Raw genomic sequence first — 19521 nt, forward strand, 5'->3', positions numbered from 1 at the left:
AACTCTATTAACTGCAATTATGTAAGTGAATAGAGGAACAATGCCACAGTTTTGTCATGGGGTGAGCCCGTGACACAATTTCTGAGGGACAATCCTGCAATGATTCGAAAACCTACTTCATGTTAAGATTGCCATAAAAATGAGTGGAACGTAATTCCCAACTGGAGCCTCGACTCTGGATTATGTTAAAAATCTTGTTTACTTAATTCTGGTGTTTCAGTGAATTGGTTCACTTTTGCTTCTGCAGGCATCCTCCTCACGTTAGGAAAAAAAAGGTAACGCAATTGGGTTTGAATCATCCTATAGGAGAAGTCTTCCCTCGCGTCTTCAAGAAGGAAAACTGTGGTGTCCTAAATTAAGGACGACTTCGGAGCCCACGCATGCCCCCTAGTGGAGGTCCCAGGGTGCCACAGCTGTGGGGTGGCCTTCAGGATGACGCGAAGCTGCAGAAAGAGGTTTTCTGATTTTTAGAGGAAATCAGAGGCAACAGAACTTTTTCCCTGAAGGGCCAGGTTTAGGCCTTTGGGTCCACAGTCTCTGTCGGAACAACTCAACCCTGCCTGCCACGTACAGGCAACACATGAATGAATGAGGCCTTGTTCCCATAAAACTTTATTTATGGATGCTGAAATCTGAATTTCCTGTAATTTTTATGTGTCACAAAACTTTTTTTTTTTTCCTCCTCAACCATTCAAAAATGTAAACACCATTCTTAGCTCGTGGGCTGTACAAAAACAGGCGCTGTGCTGAGTTTAGCTCATGGGCCACAGTGTGCTAGCCCCTGCCTGGTTTTTATAAGGTACGATTGTGTCCTTTGACTACTTGTAACATGAAGGAAGGGCATCCTGTTGTCGAAGGTAATTAGATTTTTCTGGACTGAACGGCCTAGGCACTGGTACATGAAGGCAGGAAGAAGTATCTACTTTGTGGTATTTGAGTCGAGGCCGTTTTAGGTGGCCTTGTCCAGCATCTTTTTCCCCTTGGGCTATTGGTGATATATACATTATCTATGTACACCGAGAAACTTGGATTTTCAAATCCTAGATAAAAACACCATCAGTAACAAAACCACAAGACTTATTTACAATTAAGACATCTTCCTAGAGCATGACAGCTTTCATGATAAATTAGAGCCAGGATAAAGAAATATGTGCAATTCTGCATAAGTAATAAAAAACATTCAAATTATCAGTGTCCTGATGGCACTCATGAACACCACTGGGCATGTCTTCTGACTTGAGGGCTTTGATTCTTCTTTTCCTCACGTATCCTGGCTGTTGCTGAGAAGAAGAGAGTCTCTGCAGGAGCAGAACCGTCTAGTTTGTCAGGGTTGTGTGCTCTTCAGAGAACACAATGTTTGCCCCAAACCTTGCTTTGGAACCAAGCCACGAACCTGCTGAAGATCAAAGTACCCATTTGTTTGTTTATTGATTTGGCAACTTTGCTTCTAGAGAAATAGTCAACCAGTACATTTTTATCTCACTCTTCACTTTAACACCTACCGCTCATCACTGCGTTACAGAAATGCTGGCTCCATAGGTGTTCCCGATGAGATCATGTGCAGTGACATAAGTAAACCCTTTCCAAATGGCTCCCTCATTCTGCTACATGGACCCACAGACCCTCAATAAACAGAAAGGCAGCAGTTTATCTCCACACAATGGCAAAGATTTTCCTACACGATTCTGTGATTTCTGTTCAATCCATAGAAAAGCCGTCCATTTTTCTAGAGAGGGACAAATACCTTCTCTTCATTGAGAGACAGTCAGAAGGTTGAAAATTAGAGGAATGTGCTCTTTGTATCCTCCTTCCATCCCTCCTACAAATGGGTCAACAGCGAAAAAAAGGATGAATGTTAACATTCTAGCTAGAAATGTGTTCTATTGGTCACCAATCGATGTTTTTCCATCTTTTCTGTTACTGACACTTCGATGTCACTTAGGTTGTGCTTTTATTCTTTGGAATGGCAGTTCCAGGAATCATTAACTAGGATATTAACAAATGATGACATCAGAGTTCTAGAAATAGAAATATCCATCTACTGTAATACGAGTCCAACCTAAAGGGAGGGAAGAAATGGAATAGCAAAAACAAGTGAGCAAGAAAAATTATAACGTAGTACAATAGATCTATATTTTTAAAAAGCTACTCAAGAAAAAACCTCTCAACAATCCGAAGAGAAGCAAATATGGGATTTTCTAGGTAAATTTATCAAGTTTACAAAGGTTTATCAACTTCACTTACCTTTTCGGACTCTGTCCCTGGACACCTCCAGTTGTACAAGTAATACTGTAAATTGCCATCGCCTATGCCAAACTTGAGTTTTTCCAAGAATGTCTTATTTTCCATCAAATCTAGTGCATTGAATACATCAAATCCTTTCTGTCAATGTAAAAAAAATTTAATTTTAAAGTTTCAAAGGATTAGAGTGTTTTGTATATTATGTATTTCAGTATAACATTTCATTCCCCTACTAATAGCTTGAATTGATAATGCATTTATAATAAGGTTTAATGTCTGCAATATATAGTATGGGTTAGGAATTCAGTTCAAAACTGTCTTATTAAACTAGCAAGCAGTGAATCTGATGGAGTCAGCAAGATTATCCAGAAATGCTGAATCGAAAAGTGCAGTCTGATGGCTGACAAAAAAGAATCTATTAAAATTTCAGGAAATACTTTGTCCCTGTTTTTTTTTAAATTTATTTTATTTATTTATTTTATTTTTGGCTGCATTGGGTCTTCATTGCTGTGTGCAGGCTTTACTCTAGTTGGGTCAAGTGGGGGCTACTCTTTTTTTTTTTTTGTGGTATGTGGGCCTCTCACTGTTGTGGCCTCTCCCATTGCGGAGCACAGGCTCTGGACGCGCAGGCTCAGCAGCCATGGCTCACGGGCACAGCCGCTCCACGGCATGTGGGATCTTCCCGGACCCGGGCACGAACCCGTGTCCCCCGCATCGGCAGGCGGACTCTCAACCACTGCGCCACCAGGGAAGCCCTTGTCCCTGTTTTTGAAGCAAACAGCTGCCTAGATGGCTCTATCACCAGAACTGTTAGTTACTGGCCTTTCTACATTCTGACTTACCTGAACCTACGCCAAGAAATCAAAGCTGTAAAGACTTTAAATCGTGTATCTGTCTTGGGCTGATAATGGGAAATAAATTTAGTAACATTTCAATAGTAAAAACAGAATTTAAAAAAAAGCTTAGATAATACTATGCAAAATGTGATATAGATGAAGCACCTACATTTCTATTTCTCAGGGGTTTTACCTTAAATAACTTATTACTGGCCTTTTTGGGGAGGTAGTTGAAAATGAGCTACAAGATCAAAGAAGCAAAGAAGAATGCTGATTTGGGGATCCACTTATAATAGATTAAAAAAAATGTTTCCAATGATCAAATACTAGAAGACTACAAGGAAGACACTTTTGAAGGGTTGCTCCCAATTTCTCGTGAACAATATTTATGTTCTCACTCAGCAATTACATCAAAATGTCCCCATCAGCTGATTTCAATTTCTTTTTAAAGAAAAATGTTTATTTGTAGCAAGAATTTAACAATCATCCTTACTACCACACTGAGGAAATAGAAAAATAATGCAAATATAGTAAGGAACATTTTGAATTTAATTCTTTTCATTTCAAATCCTTTTAATAATAATAATTCCAATAGTTAAAATTAAATTTCTTTAATTTTAAAATTCAGAGACTATTTATTTGAATCAAAAAACCTACTGTTGCCAATTATTCACTGCAATACACTCATATTTTCCCCATACAGACAGACCTTGTTTTATTGAGTTTCACAGATTCTGGGTTTTTTACAAATTGAAGGTCTATGGCAACCCTCCATCGAGCAAGTCTATCAGAGTCATTTTTCCAATAGCATTTGCTCACTTCGTGTCTCTGTGTTCCACTTTGGTAATTCTTGTAATATTTCAAACTTTTTCATTATTACATTTGTTATGGTGATCTGTGATCTCTGATATGACTACAACTCGCTGAAGGCTCAGATGATGGTTAGCATTATTTTTTAGCAATAAAGTATTTTAAATTAAGGTCTGTATATTGTTTAAATATGCTAGTGCACACTTAACAGACTACACTATAGTGTAAAGATAACTTTTATATGCACTGGGAGCCAAAACACTCGTGTGGCTCTCGCTTTATTGCGACGCTTGCTTTACTGCAGTGATCTGGAACCATCTGGAACCAAACCCACAATATCTCCAAGGTATGCCTGTATCATGGGATCACGTTAGTTTTCTTATATTCCTTATATTACGGATTTCGTGTATCTTTATATAAGGGTTACAAGTTTCTAATTTGTACAAAATGTCTTTTTGGTTAAGTTACAACAGAATTAATGATGAAAATAGCCGTTAAATTAAAAAAAAAACCTCTTATCAAAATTCTTCCTTTGACTGTCAATAGTAAGAAGTATCTCAAACAAATCCCCCCACCGTGTGGAAGAAAATACAAGATGTTTTATATATTCCAATATACGTATTTGGAGACACACATGGGATGACAAGGAGTGAGTTGCATACCAGCTTGGCGATGATGAGCGCGTCATTCATGAGGTCCAGCAGCGGCGTCTCTGTGTGGATATTGTAGAAGGAGTAGGCGGCTTTGAGGCTCTTGTGGGCGGGGTGATGCATGACTGTGGAGGGGAGCGTGTAGAAGCTCAGGAAGTCAGTTAGTTTACCACTGGAGTTCTAAAGAACAAAGGCAATGTCAGGTAAACATCTCCTTGAACAAGTTTCATCCAGGCATCTCAGCTCACGTCTTGATCTCTGACTTGCACCACAGCTTTCCGTTAGAATGAAAAGCAACAGCTCATGCTCCGCTCTCCAGGTCTGATGTGGAGTCCCTTACCATATGCTGGGCAGAGGCCAAGGAAGAGCGTGGAGCTGTGCCTCAGCCTAAGTGCTCGTCAGCAACTGGCATCAAGTTCTTAAGAAGCAGAATGTTCTAAAAGGAACGCTCTCTGGTTGACTAATGAGTCTCTCTAGACTTATGGGACAGTGATAAAAGTAAATTCATTGTTTTTGCAGGAATAAGAGCACCAAGGATTAGAAGGCTACCTTTTCCAACTAGAGGATACTGTATAATAATCTTCTTGGCACAAGGCAGGAATTGTATCAGCTTAAAGTGAAGTTGGATAGGATTTGGAAGCTAGTTTTTTAGAAGCTTGTAAAAAGGCACTGGTACTGCACCAAAATATATGTGTGTGAATGAGAAAATCTGAAGCTATCAAAAATCAAAAGGGATGCAAAAGATGGTGTTTGTTTTGTCATCACTGGTACACTTTCAATACAAGAAATTAGCCAATATTGTTTGCATTGTTTCTATTACCTGCAGTGACCTATGCAAGTCTGCATATAATTCAAACCATGATATATTTGAAGTATACAGCTGCGGAGGCTAGACCACATATGCCATTGCTAATATTTGTTTTAGCAGAAAATTCCAGAGGATGTATTATCTGGTTTTTGAGTGCTTCTGATTCATTAAACCTTTTTTTCAGACATTATGAAATTAAAGATGTTCAGCAAAAGTGAGAGATGACTTAAAGACCTAAATTTTCAGCTTTATTAAGGATTTTCAACTTGAAAAACACCACAGCAGAAATTAGAGGAAAAAAAAAAATCACTGGATGGGCTCAACAGTAGAGTGGAGATGACAGAGGATAGAATCACTGAACTTGAATTTACCCAATCTGAAACAAGAGAGAAAACAGAATGAAAAAAAAAAAAAGAATTAAGCCTCAGGGATCTGTGGGGCAGTAACAAAAGATTCACCATTCATATCACTGGAGTCCCAGAGGGAAAGAAGAAAATGTGGGGCTGAAAGAGACAATGGCTGAAAACTTCCCAAATTTGGCAAAACGGACATAGTAGATTCAAGAAGCCATGTGAACTCTAACAGGATAAACCCAAAGAAATCCACACCAAGACACATCATAATGAAATTTCCAAAAACTAAAGACAGAGAGAGATCTTGAAAGTAGCCACAGAGAAACAACACATTACCTATGGGGAAATACTAATTCAAATGACAGCAGACTGCTCACCTGAAACCACAGAGGCCAGAAGCAAGTGGCATAAGAGCTGAAAGAAAAGAACCGTCCACCATGAATTCTGTATCTGGCAAAACTTTCTTCAGGAAAGAAGAGGAAATAAGGACATTCTCAGACAAATGAAAACTAAAAGAATTTGCTGCTAGCATACATACCTTTAAGACTGGATGAAGTACATTCTTCAAATAGAAAGGAAATCATAAAAGAAAGCATCATGGAGCATCAGAAAGGAAGGAAGGAAGAAGGAACAGAAATCTGGGTACATACTTTGAGCTATGCTTCTTCTCATGAGTTTTATAAATGACACGATGATTGAAACAAAAATTATGACACCATCTGATACTCAAGACAGTGATATTTAAACAATGAGACTGTACAGCAGAAACTAACACAACATTGTAAAGCAATTTTACTCTAATAAAGATGTGAAAAAAAATGATGAAAAAGTAAAGAGAAGTAAAGTCACTTGGAAGTGGTACAACATGGATACCAGAAGACTGTGATAAGTCACATCTGTATACTGTAATACCCAGAGCAACCATCATGAGACGTACACAGATATACTCAAATGCACTATAAATAAATCAAGACATCCAAAAATGTTCAAGGAACAGGAAGGCAAGGAAACAGAAACAGAGGGACAGAAACCAGAAGAAACAAACAGAAAACATGTATTATAATATAGAAGACTTAAGCTCTAACATATCAATAATCATCAAATGTAAATGGCCAAAAAACACCAATCAAAAGATTCTGGCAGAGTGGATAAGGAAAAATGGCCCAAATATATACTGTTTACAAGAAATTCACTTCAAATTCAATGACATAGATGGGTTGAAAGTAAAAGGACTGAAACAGATATACCATGCAAACATGAATTTTAAAAAAGTAGGAGTGGCTATACACATATACCTCAGAGATACTGTGGGTTTGGTTCCAGACCCCTCAATAAAGCGAACATGGCAATAAAGCGAGTCACATGAATTTTTTTGTTTTCCCAGTTTATATGAAACTTTTGTTCACACTATACTGTAGTCTGTTAAGTATGCAATAGCATTATGCCTAGAAAACAATGTACATACCTTAATTTAAAAACACTTTATTGCTAAAAAATGCTAACCGTCATTTGAACTTTCAGCGAGTAGAAGTAGTAACATCAAAGATCACCATAACAAATTTAACCATAATGAAAAAGTTTGAAATATTACAAGAATTACCAAAATGTGACACAGAGAAACAAAGTGAGCAAACGCTGTTGGAAAAAATGGCACCGACAGACTTGCTGGACACAGGGTTACCACAAACTTTCAATTTATAAAAAATGCAGTATCTGCTTAGGACAATAAAGCGACGTGCAATGAAACGAGGTCTGCCTGTATTAATATACAAGGAAGTAGACTTCAGAGCAAAGAGAACTACTGAAGACAAAGAGGGGTATTACATGATGATAAAATGATCAATCCACTAGAAACTCATGCAGGTCCAACATGTATAAGCACCAAACAAGACCCTCCAGAGACATCAAGAAAAACTGAGAGAACTGAAGGGGAAAAAGACAAATCCAGAGTTATAGTTGGGGACTTCCACACCCCTCTCATTAACTGACAGAACTACCAGAATTAAATAAGGGCTATGACTACAGATTCTGTAGCCATTAAAAGGGAATACTATGAACAACTTTATTCTTACAAATTTGACAATTTAGAAGCAGACCAATTCTTCTAAACTGTATTAAAACTCATACAAGATGAACAGTCCTATAATCATAAAAGAAAGTGAATTCATTATTTCAACACAAAAGAATTCTCTAAGGTCAGATGGTTTCAACTGGAGAATTCTAGCAAACATTTAAGGAATTAACACCAATTCTATATAATTTCTTCTAGAAAACAGAAGACGAGGTCATACTTCCCAACTCATCTTATGAGGCCAGTAGTATCTTGATATCAAAACCAAACAAAGACAGTACAAAAAAAGAAACTGCAGACCAATATCTCTCATGAACTCAGTAAATACTCAACAAAATATCAGCACTCCAAATCCAACAATGTATAAAAATTATATACCATAACCAAGTGGATAATTTTTCTAGGTATGCAAGGGTGGTCAAACATTTGAAAATCAATAAATGAAAATCAATAAATGAAGAAGAAAAATCATGATTGTATGAATTGAAGCAGAAAAGGCACTGGACAAAATCCAACACCCATTTATAATAAGAACTCTCAACAAGTTGGGAATTTTCTCAAATCAGTAAGGAGCTTCCATGAAAAACCTACAGCTAACATCATGGAGTAAGATTCATGGGGTAAGACTGAATGCTTTTCCCCTAATAACAGGAACAAGGCAAGGATGTTGATCTTTACCACTCTTATTCAATAAAGTACTGGAATATCTAGCCCCTGCAATAAGGCAAGAGAAAGGAAGAAAAGGCATACACATGGGAAGGGAAGAAATAAAACTGACCCTATTTGTAGATGACACAATTGTCTATGTGGAAATCCCAAGAAATCTCCAAGTAAATTCCTGGAACTAATAAGTGATTTCAGCAAGCCTGCAGGATACAAGAGCAACAAAGAAAAACCAATTACATTTCTACATACTAAAAATAAACATGTGGAAACCAAAATTAAAAACATAATACCATTTATAATCACTCCAAGGAAATGAAGTATTTAGGTAAACACTTTAAAAAATATATACAGGATCTGGATGCTGAAAATTACAGAATGCTGACAAAATAAATTTTAGAAGACCTAAATAAATGGAGACATACCATGTTCATGGATTGGAAGACTTGTTAATTCTCCCTAAATTAATCTACAGAGTTAATGTAATTCTTATCAAAATCCCAGCAAGGTCTTTTGTAGATAACGACAAGCTTATTCTAAAATTTATATGCAAAGGCAAAGGAACTAGATTAGCTAAAATAATCTTGACAAAGAAGAATAAAGTGGGAGGAATCACTCTACCTGGTATCAAGGCTTACTATACAATTACAGTAATTAAGACAATGTGGTACTGGTGAGGAAACAGACACAGAGATCAATGGAACAGAATAGAGAACCCAGAAATGGACCACAATACAAAGTATCAGTATTCAGGCTATATAAAACTTTGACAGGGAATTCCCTGGTGGTCCAGTGTTTAAGACCTGGTGCTCTCACTTCCAGGGACCCAGGTTCTATCCCTGGTTGGGGAACTAAGATCCTGCAAGCTGCACAGCATGGCCAAAAAACAAAAAACCAAAAAAAACCTTTTACAAATCAAGAAGACAAGGGTTGAGTGAAGTGGTTGAATTATGCCATCTTGAACAAAGGCAGTTCAGTTCCAACCAGTTTTGCAAAAGCAAAACAATATTAAACTTTGGGACACATCCTTCTCAGATGAGATCATCCAAACTGGCCTTTTCAAAACTAAGAAAAGCAATTAGTCACACAGACAACAACAGAGCAGATCAGAACCCTGATTCCCCATGATTAAGTAGTAAAAGTGTGCTCTTCTGCCAGGAATGGAAGCTGTAAGGACAGCTGGTTCTGAAAGGGTGAGCAGGAAGCTGGTTCAGAAGCACTGAGTCATGTGGGCAGGAAGGGAATGGACACTCTATGATCCTTCTGGAAAATGGACTCAGTTGCACAGTGTTCTCATACTTCTCTGTACTATCTTATCACCTTCTCTTTACCTCCACTACAAAAGTGTCAATGATGTGCTCCTGGGGGAGGAACCAGTGGGCTACTTCCTCTTCATCCATCACCGGGGCTAGATGAAACTGCTTCAGGTAACTGTTGGTTAGTTCTTGAACAGCTTTGATATCTCTTGGTTCCATTGGCCTCAAGCCTGAAGTTTTTGTAACCTGTTAGAGTGAAAACAAAACCAGTTGGGACGGGCTTCCCTGGTGGCACAATGGTTAAGAATCCACCTGCCAATGCAGGTGACACGGGTTCGAGCCCTGGTCCAGGAATATCCCACATGCTGCAGAGCAACTAAGCCCGTACGCCACAACTACTGAGCCTGCGCTCTAGAGCCCGTGAGACACAGCTACTGAGCCTGTGCGCTGCAACTACTTAAGTCCACGTGCCTACAGCCTGTGCTCCGCAACAAGAGAAGCCACCACAATGAGAAGCCCGCGCACAGCAACGAAGAGTAGCCCTTGCTCGCTGCCACTAGAGAAAGCCCGCTTGCAGCAATGAAGACCCAACACAGCCAAAAAAGTAAAATAAAATAAATTTATTAAAACAAAAAAAGTTGGGAGGTTTAAATAAGAGGAGTAAACAAACTTGGCGCCAAAGCATGATCCCCAGACCAGCAATATTAGCATCCCATGGGAGCTTGTCAGAACTGCAGAATCGTGGGCCCACCGCAGACCTACCAAGTCAGGATGTGCAGTTTCACAAGATCCCCTGGTGATTCGTATACACATAAAGCTTGAGAACCACTAGTTTAGAACATAAGCTACACGACATGTTCTATCCTATCTCTGTGTACCAGGTCTTTGGTCAGTATTGTCCATGACCCAGACAAAACCAACGGGAACACTACAAGTTCATCTATATCCCCATGCCAAGAACTTTAACAGCCTACACGATAGGGCAGAACAATCTCAGCATGTGTTCTGGAGGATCACACTTTTAAGACTGCCACGTCTGACATTTTGAAAACACAGTTGAAAATGGCCGAGAAACTTTTAGTCCAATAGCCCGTGGAAAAAATGTAGCTCTTCTGTTCTCGTGAGCAATAAAAATGCAAGAAAAGTAAAAATCATATCGGTCAGTATGGGAAGGGAAGCATTTTAATTGCCAAGAATGAATGGCTAGTTGCCAAGTAGTGGCCCTGATCTCTTATGCCATCTTTTGATTAAAAGGTGATCAGAATAGGCATCTGAATCCATCATTCCAGAACATCAAAATTTTTACATTAGGCCATGGGAATAACAAACCCTCAAGGTCAGGACAAGTCCCCATTTGGATTTGTTCAAGTCTTATCCTTAAAAGAGCTCCAGACAGCAACTATAGGAAGTGTACAGACACCAGGATACTTGACAACAGAAGTGAGAAAGGTCACTACATTTGCTTGTTTGTACAAAGAAAAACTTAATACAAATACAACTGCATTTTCCCAGTTAACTCGATATTTTTTTTTCTTGAAGAAATATTGGATAAATTTTAAGTGACAAATAACTTGTATATAAATAGTGCTATTCTATCTTTTCTGTCCTAAATTACCACTAAGTACTTTTAGAATTTTTTTTTAATTGAAATATAGTTGATTTATAATGTGCCAATCTCTGTTGTACAGCAAAGTGACTCAGTTATACATACATATACATTCTTTTTTTATATTCTTTTCCATTATGGTTTAATCACAGGATATTGAATATAGTTCCCTGTGCTGTACATTAGGACCTTGTTGTTTATCTAAGTACTTTAAAATTAAAAACTGCCTTTAAAATTAGATTATCACAATTCCTGCATGCCCCCAGACTACTGGTAGGGGAGAAGACCAAGGTGGAAAACGGGTTTTCATCTTGAGTGTCGGCTCTGATGGATGTTAGTAGTTGTGCTGAGGTTTCTAACGTTCTGTGCCAAGAACCGCTGATTGCTTACTGATTCACTTTGGGAGGAGAGGGGCTTTGTGTTTACAGACCCAGCAGTCCTTAGCTGAGTATTTACTATGTGCCACTCAGTTATGATTTATGGAATCTACAAAGATGCAGTAATGCAGCTAAAATAGTTTAATATTCTAAACTGAGAGAATTTTAAGTCCTTGACATTTAATAGAGAACTCATACTTTTAGTATTTCTGTGGATCTCAAAGCCAAAGGACCCGAAATCTCCAGGCCCCAGGTTCCACCCAAGGCTTAACCCTTGGTTAATAATGGCCTGAATAGGTGTTGAATGAATGAATGAATTCCTAGGTTTTTAGCACAATCATTTACCCAATAAGGTGAGGTGAAGGCTGCAGACACGGAAAAAAGTCACTGTCAGCTCTGAAGAGATGATATTTCTACAGCCTGGCATTTAAGTACAAGCCAGGAGTGAAACTGTATTTTTCTTTTGTTTCCCTAAGCCAATTTTAGTCATTCGGAGCATTTCTACACTGCAATTCATGGGAAGAGGAAACCTATGTGATTGCTAAATGGTGTTACATGAAATAAATATACATTTCTAAATGCTGGTAGGAAGGCCAAAGCCATACCAAATGTATACTGCAGTCATTTGAAAAGATTATTTTTTACTATGAGGATGACCTTGATACATTTTAAACAGCCTTTCTCAACATCAGATTGTTCTTTCTTTTGTTACTGGTTCAGTAAGAATCAATAATACCAAGCAATGAGATTAACTAATGAAAGCAACAGGATACATCTTCTCTGTTCATAGAGAACATTCAGAAATGAAGACTGAAGCTGGCCAACTCCTTTTTGGAGCAAAATATGCTTCTGCAGCACAGTTCTTATTCACTGAATTTTCATACTGTGTAATCACTAAATCAACATCCTTTCTGCCCAGAAGACACCCTTAAAGCAGCAGTTCTCAAATATTTTGTTCTGGGACTTTGTTATGCTCTTAAGAATTATTCAGTACTCCCAAAGAGCTTTGCCTACGTGGGTTATATTTATCTGCATTTATCATATTAGAAACTAAATTAGAAATTAAAAAAAAAAGAATATATAAGCTCACATTCCATATAGCCTCTGGAAGACTGCACAGTGCACTTGTAAGACAATGAAATGAAAGATGCAAATTATACTTTTGTGTTTTATAAAAAACTGACTTCACAGGCCCCCCAGAGGTTTCTGGGAGCTTCAAGGGATCCCTGGACCACACTTTGAGAACTGCTACCTCAGGTCTCTGAAGGTCAGAAAAATGGGTAATAGAATTTAGATAAGGAAGACTCAGTGAAAACAGTATTGTTTGGCAAACCGGCAGGGAGAAAACACATAAACTTGGTAATTTCCAAGCACTTCAAACAAGTTTTTACAGGAGCATTAAAGCAGGAGAGAACATCAGACTATATCCAGCTATAAAAACATATAAGGTCCTAGAAACAGGGGAAGAATATTTACTTTTGCTGATTAACAATGGCTTATGTGTCTCAGAGCCTAAACTTGTTTCTTTCTAACATCAGAAAGTCACATCCTCTCCAAGAAATCTACAGAAGCACGAAATAAATTTTAAAATATAAAATTATATTTTAGGGAGTTCCCTGGTGGCCTAGTGGTTAGGATTCCGGGCTTTCACTACTGTGGCCCAGGTTCGATCCCTGGTCAGGGAATTGAGATCCTGCAAGCTGCCCAGTGCCGCCAAAAACAAAAAAAGAATCGTATTTTATATAATAGCTGTTGTCTTCAGGAAGAGGTGGGGGAAATGCTATACCTAGACAAAAATCTCAGCTTTGGCATAATCTGAAAGAATCAAGTGGCAATGTTTTCTGAGACTTCAATAAAAAGCAGAAAAAACTTCCAGTAACTGAGAAAATCTTAACTTACATAAACAAACTCTATTTCTGAATCAGATACTTTCCCACCATCCAACTAATATGCATTACTTGTTGGACTCTATATGCACTGAAATCTGCGTAAAATCTGCTTGTAAGTACATAAGGAAACAAAGCTCAGAGCCCTATTGAAAAACAGAAGCAATGCCGTTCTCTGTCAAACTATGTGGTGTGAACTGATTTGGAGCTAAGATTCCACAGTAGAGATGTCGGCAATGATTATGATTATTTATTTGATTTAAGAAGGAGCAGTAGGACATTAAACACTAAAAAAAATCAACAGTTACTAAATCGAGAACACCTGAGTCTTAGCATGTCTTCCCAGGCGTAAAGTTCTTGCAACACAATGTAAAGACACTGGGAGATTAACCTGACTCCCGCTTTTTATCTGCTTCAAATTCCTTCACCTTGAAGAGCACCGACTAAAAAAAAAAAAAAAAAAAACCCCAACGTGGTTTGGAAATTCTCAACACCAAATTAAAAACAAACCAACACTGAAAGGGTAGGAAACTGTGTTCCTCTTGGGAAAACCTTAGTCTCGCAGGTAACAGTAGCTAATGGCATGGGCCCCGGGGATGGTTCTGTCCTGATTGGAAGACTCTGGGCAAATCAATCTGGTGTCTCAACGTCCTCTTCTGTGATTGGGGACAGTCACCCGCCCTCTCTGATTGGTGTAGATAATAAATGAGATAATGGATGTTAACTGTCTGGCATAATGCTGGCTGCAATCAATGTTGACTTTTATAGTCAGATGTCCACAGCAAAGATGTAAAGCTGGCACGGTAAGCAGAAACGGGCCTGGCAAATCAGAAAACGAGATAGAATCAAAGAGCAAAAGCTGTATTCAGTAAGGTTCTTGTCTTTACGCTTCACGGTACAAAAATGTTCTTAAATGATGCAGTTGCCAGAGGGGGCATCATCCGCCTGGGCCCTCGGGAGAGAAGGAGGCGGTCTGGTGTATGCTGCCTCGTCCAGCTTCTAACTCAGGAGCTGACACCATGGTGGCTGCTGGAAGCACCTTCCAATTTTCCAGTGTCTCTACTTGCATCTCTTCTATCTTCTCTCTCTCTCTCTCTCTCTTTTTTTTTAAATTTACTCTTTAGTTTTCTTTCCTTCCCTATGACTTAAAAGGAGGAAGGGAGGCTGGAACACACCAATGAGAGGTGTTTGGACCTTGACACTCATCCCTTCCTGCCTCAACCTGGTCTCTAATGACGGCACAGTGAGACGTCTGGTTGGACTGGGCCTTGGTGCCCCCAAGGCAGTTGTGTTAGAGGTGAGGGTGGAGGCAAAGGGACCTCACAGGAGAAACACGGACGTCTAGGGCCTGCCTTCCAAGTCCTCCACTTATTAGTGACAGGCCCTGGTCTAAGCATCAACCTTCACAAGCCTCGGTCTTTGCATCTGTACGATGGGGATAAGAATACTGACTTCAAAAGGTGGTTGGAAGAATATACTGAACAATATACGTGACAGCACTTTATAAACTTCAACTTATTAGGGAAGAAAAAAGGCAATCACCATAGCAACATGGCCAGAAGAGGACTGCTCCACCAAGGAAACCAGGTTAACCACAACCAAGATGCCAAGGTCTGGTTTCACACCAATGCCCGCCCCACCAGCAATTTATCACCAACTTGTCAAAACTTTGTTACCTATGAGTTGATGGATGCTTGTACAAAAATATGGAGGCTGATGGAAAAAGTCAAGTCAAAACTAACTTTCAGTACCTCTAATTCTAATCATCCTGAATAAACCAACGCCAGCTACTAAAATTCCTTATTCTTCAGTCTACGTTAGGCAACTATGTGTAAGGGGGCACTTTCCTTACCCACAACTAGACAGGTTTAGGCTCAAGAAACTTAAATCTGGGGAGACCAAAGTAGAACAGCATTCGCCCCTAGTGAAAAAAGTAGGCACGCCTCCAGTTCTTATTTCAACTCACATACGGCAAAGTATTTGACAATTTGCAAGGAGGATGCTGAGAATCAATGGTGTCCTGTCTTAGCTGTGCACTGTGCCTCCCTTGTTCCTCTTTATTTCTCATGGCCACTTGTGCCTCTACATGACTCTGCCCCACTCAGTGGCTCTGGGTCTCGGCCACTAGCAGAAATTATTTCTAGCTGATCAGTAAATTATGATGGTCATGATCATGGTGTGACCCCTCAGAGCAGTTTCCTGCATCTCCATTTCAGTGCACATGTCTCCATACACTTACCTTCAATTCTGTCACCCCAACTTGAGGGGGCCTGATCCTTCTTCCTCAGGACACGTGGACCCTCCTTCATTTTGTCACCTGTGCTTTTTATTTATCTCTGTTCTGATCTACGTTCCCCCCTCTGTCCTTGACCTCACAGATAGGCAGTGAGTTCATTAGTTCAAGCCCCACTGTCTGCAACTACAGCTTAGGCAGAAGGGAGACAGTGCCTTCCAGGCCCTCTACCAGGTGGTGGAGCCCCAGAATGACGACCCTGACATGTCCAACACCTGGTTTCCTTCACCTCCACTTTTCTCCTTATGAAATTCTGCCTGAGTCAGCAATTAGTTGATTCTGGTCAGTCATCAGAAAAAAGACATCAATTCCTGCAGCCGCTGATCACATGCATTTGGTAAACACACAACCGGCCCAAGACAAAAGGCACTAGAGTTGGCTGCACCTTCCACAGGTGAAGTCCTCTCCTTCTTTGGGAGGAACATGGCTATATTGCACAAGAATCCCTCAATCGAGTTAAAATATCTACTACAACCCAAAAGAAAGAATAGCTCTGACGAAATCAAAACTTTACACAAAAGATCCCATCTTTGGCGGACAGATTCCACAATGGCCCCAGTGATGCCTGCCCTCCTGGAGTTCATGTCCCCGCCATCCACTTGTCTCGAGTGTGGGTGGGGCCTGTGACTTGCTTCTAACCAATGACATACAGCACCAGTGATTCCACTTTAATTGACTATGCAGGGGTCTAACTTCCATCTTGCTAGCAGATGCTCTCTGTAGACTCTCCTCGCTGGGTTCGATGAAGCAAGCCGCTGTGCTGTAAGCTAAGCTACAGAGAACCCCAGCCGACCAGGAGCTGAGGCAGCCTCAGGCCGACGGCCGGCAAGGAACTGAGGACCCCAGGCCAACTGCCCACAGAGAATTCAAGGCTGCCAACAGTCATGTGAGCTTGGAAGTGGATGCATCCCCGGTCAAGTTTTCAGAGGAGGCCCTGACCCTGGCTGACACCTTAATGACAGCTTCATGAGAAACTCTGAAGCAAAGGCCTCAGCTAAGCAGTGCCTTGATTCCTGACCCACAGAACCCAAGAGATAGCACATGTGTTGGTCTGAACTTCTACATTTGTGGTAATTTGTTATGTAGCGATAGATAATTCATTCACCATCTGAGCCCTGAATAAAGCTAAGACTGATAAGCACGTTTAAATTTCCACTTATTAAGAGACAATTTTTCACACTGGGAATTTACTAGTTTAAAAATATGCGAATTTAATGAGACATTATTTCCTCTCCCCGGGTTTCTTCTTTAAACCTTATTCCTTAGTTCCATGTGTTAAGATATCATCAGAAACCTGAACTTTTCTTTCCTCTTCCTAAACAGAATATAAATACTCAAAATTTCAAAACTTACATGTCTGGAATTCAAGCCCTTCCAACCCCAAGCTGAAGAACTTTAAAAAGCCTTAAAAAAAAAAACCCACCTCCTTTTTTCTGGCCCCAGAGTTCTATGCAGTCTTTCTAGCTGCATATTCACATCCTCAGACCCATGAGCCAGTTTTTAGCTTCCTGCAAATAATTCTTTTCTACATTAAAAGTTTCAGTTATTAACAGCTTTGAAAAACTGCAAATCATTCTTACTTACATCTGGAAGTCTGTACAGCTTCATTGTTCTCTGCAAAGTCATATTTCTACTCAAGTGAGAAAATTTCACTTCTACCAATTTTCTGGGGTTTAGTGATCGATGCCAGTATCTGGAATACAATACAGATTTTAAGATCTAACTGATTTCTAACTCTCCAAGTTTTTCACCTTTGTCTAAGCTCAGCTGTTATAGAAGCAGTGAATGAACACTTATGTTGGGCCCAGTGCAGTGCTGGGTGCTGGCCCTCTTCCTATGCAATTATTTTATCTGTCAGTTTTGACCTCTAAATGATGTCCCAGTTATGTTCCTTTGTTGTTTGTAACCGTCCATCTCTTTCAATAAAGAGAAATCTTAGAATTGCAGAAGGAATATTGATAATGCTCAGTCTGTAAGTATTGAATGAGCATCACAGATTCTAAGATAGCAAACCAAAAAGTTTAAAAACATGAAAAAACTCTCCTTAAGTTTAGTAGCCTTCACATTTATATAACGCACACCAAAGAAGACAACTTTTTGAAAAACAAGCTTGAATTTCTTAAGTGTTTCTAGTTTAGGTACTCGGATGAATGATTATATTAAAATAACACCTGTAAAGTCTTATTTATTCTGTTTATTTATGAATAAGTTAATAGGAGAGAGTCATTTTACAGTTTTGTCTTTTATACTCTGTTTTCCTGAAGTTTCATCTTATTTGAGTCAATAAAAATAACAGAGGGAGATAAACTCTTTCTGAGGCTCTAGGAACAGGTTATTCAAGTGACAATCTGATAAACAATTTTCTTACTAGATTAACCTTTGAAAGCTTGATAAGAGCAGATGAAGAAATAAAAACAGCTTTAGCGGGTTTTTCAGCTGATGTTTATCAAGCTTTCGGAGTAGTTCCTGATAGCACTGGTGTGACAGTGAGTGTTAGAGAAGGAAAGAAAATCGTACTACAGGGCATCCCGAGATAACTGATGCCCTGGGTTTCCCAAGGCAGAGACTATTCTTTCAAATGGAAGAGACACAGAAATGGAGATGTAGCACCATTAGTACACACGTGACTGTGGGGTTTACTGCGAGAGTACTGGGCTAGTGGTTCTTGGTTCTATCTCCATCTCTGCTACCCACCAACCACATCATCACGGGTCAGCCAAAGTCCCTCTGGGTTACGCGGGTGGAGAATAATACTTGTAGCAACATGGCAGGGAGGCTCAAAGCGTTAGGTACAGGTGACGTGCAAGATAAAGGTGGGACGCTATTACCTGCATGTGGCCACTGGCTTGGGAAGAACCACTCCAGCAGTATAAACGGCCTGGAAAATCCCTTCCAGGTTCACTCTTCTGGTTATTTCTCGAATCAACACTGGGGCTACCCGTTTGGATCTCAATTTCTTATGAACACAAAGGAAGTTGATTTCGACCATCTTCTTCACGCTAAGAAATAAAGGTGTTGCAAATTAGAGCCACCGTTAAGAGGAAAACATTTTCAAAAAGCAAGACAACACCTGTAACATTTCAAAGAATGAGAAACTGAAAGCCCTCCTTTAACACAATATTTAAGAAAAATATTCTATCTTTTAGATATTTCACAGATTTAGCTATTTTCCATACTCCCCCACCAAAATGATCAAAACTCCAGGCTGTGGAGAAGCAAACCCTCTTGTTCTAAATAAATTTGAGAACTTTGGTCTCTTCTGAATTTTCAGTGTAGAAACTGGATCAGCTGTGCCTCAAAGTTTCTATATCTGTTTTTCCTGTAATGTATACAGTTACGACAATAACTGGGTCACCCAGATGCAGAATCTAATAGGACGTTGCTTTGGAGCATAATGCAATACCCAGGATCCCTGGGAAGTGCCTCGACCAGGCCAGAGCTGGTGCTTTTCTGAGCGACCATAAACCTTCTAGAGCTCCAAAGCCCATCCTCTGCTCTGGTTCCAGATACGGAGGCATTTCATTTGGCACAAAGTATTCTTTGAGATCAAATGCTTTTTAGCAGTAAATAAGCTCACCCAGTACACTGAAAGGTGAAGAGACCTATTACGCATCAGATCTTCACGTTTCATAACTGTATCTTTGACTTTCTGGGCTGAAGACCCAGAGCAA

The 19521-nt window shown here is 39.5% G+C and overlaps 1 protein-coding gene across 1 annotated transcript in view; it reads right to left on the reverse strand.

Annotated features, from left to right (window-relative positions):
* Positions 1–595: 595 nt before the first annotated feature.
* Positions 596–19521, reverse strand: part of NMT2 (N-myristoyltransferase 2) — a 55392-nt gene continuing 36466 nt past the window's right edge. Inside the window, exons 7-12 of the mRNA XM_082649083.1 lie at positions 18679–18849; positions 17435–17543; positions 9764–9934; positions 4550–4717; positions 2245–2382; positions 596–2059 (exon numbers count right to left, since the gene is read on the reverse strand). Coding sequence (XP_082505209.1) covers positions 2039–2059; positions 2245–2382; positions 4550–4717; positions 9764–9934; positions 17435–17543; positions 18679–18849 — 778 coding nt within the window. The 3' untranslated portion in view covers positions 596–2038. The remainder of the gene's footprint in view (positions 2060–2244; positions 2383–4549; positions 4718–9763; positions 9935–17434; positions 17544–18678; positions 18850–19521) is intronic.

This window comes from Grampus griseus (assembly GCF_964374135.1).
Source record: "Grampus griseus genome assembly, chromosome: 2".
In the NCBI taxonomy this organism is placed as follows: Eukaryota; Metazoa; Chordata; class Mammalia; order Artiodactyla; family Delphinidae; genus Grampus; species Grampus griseus.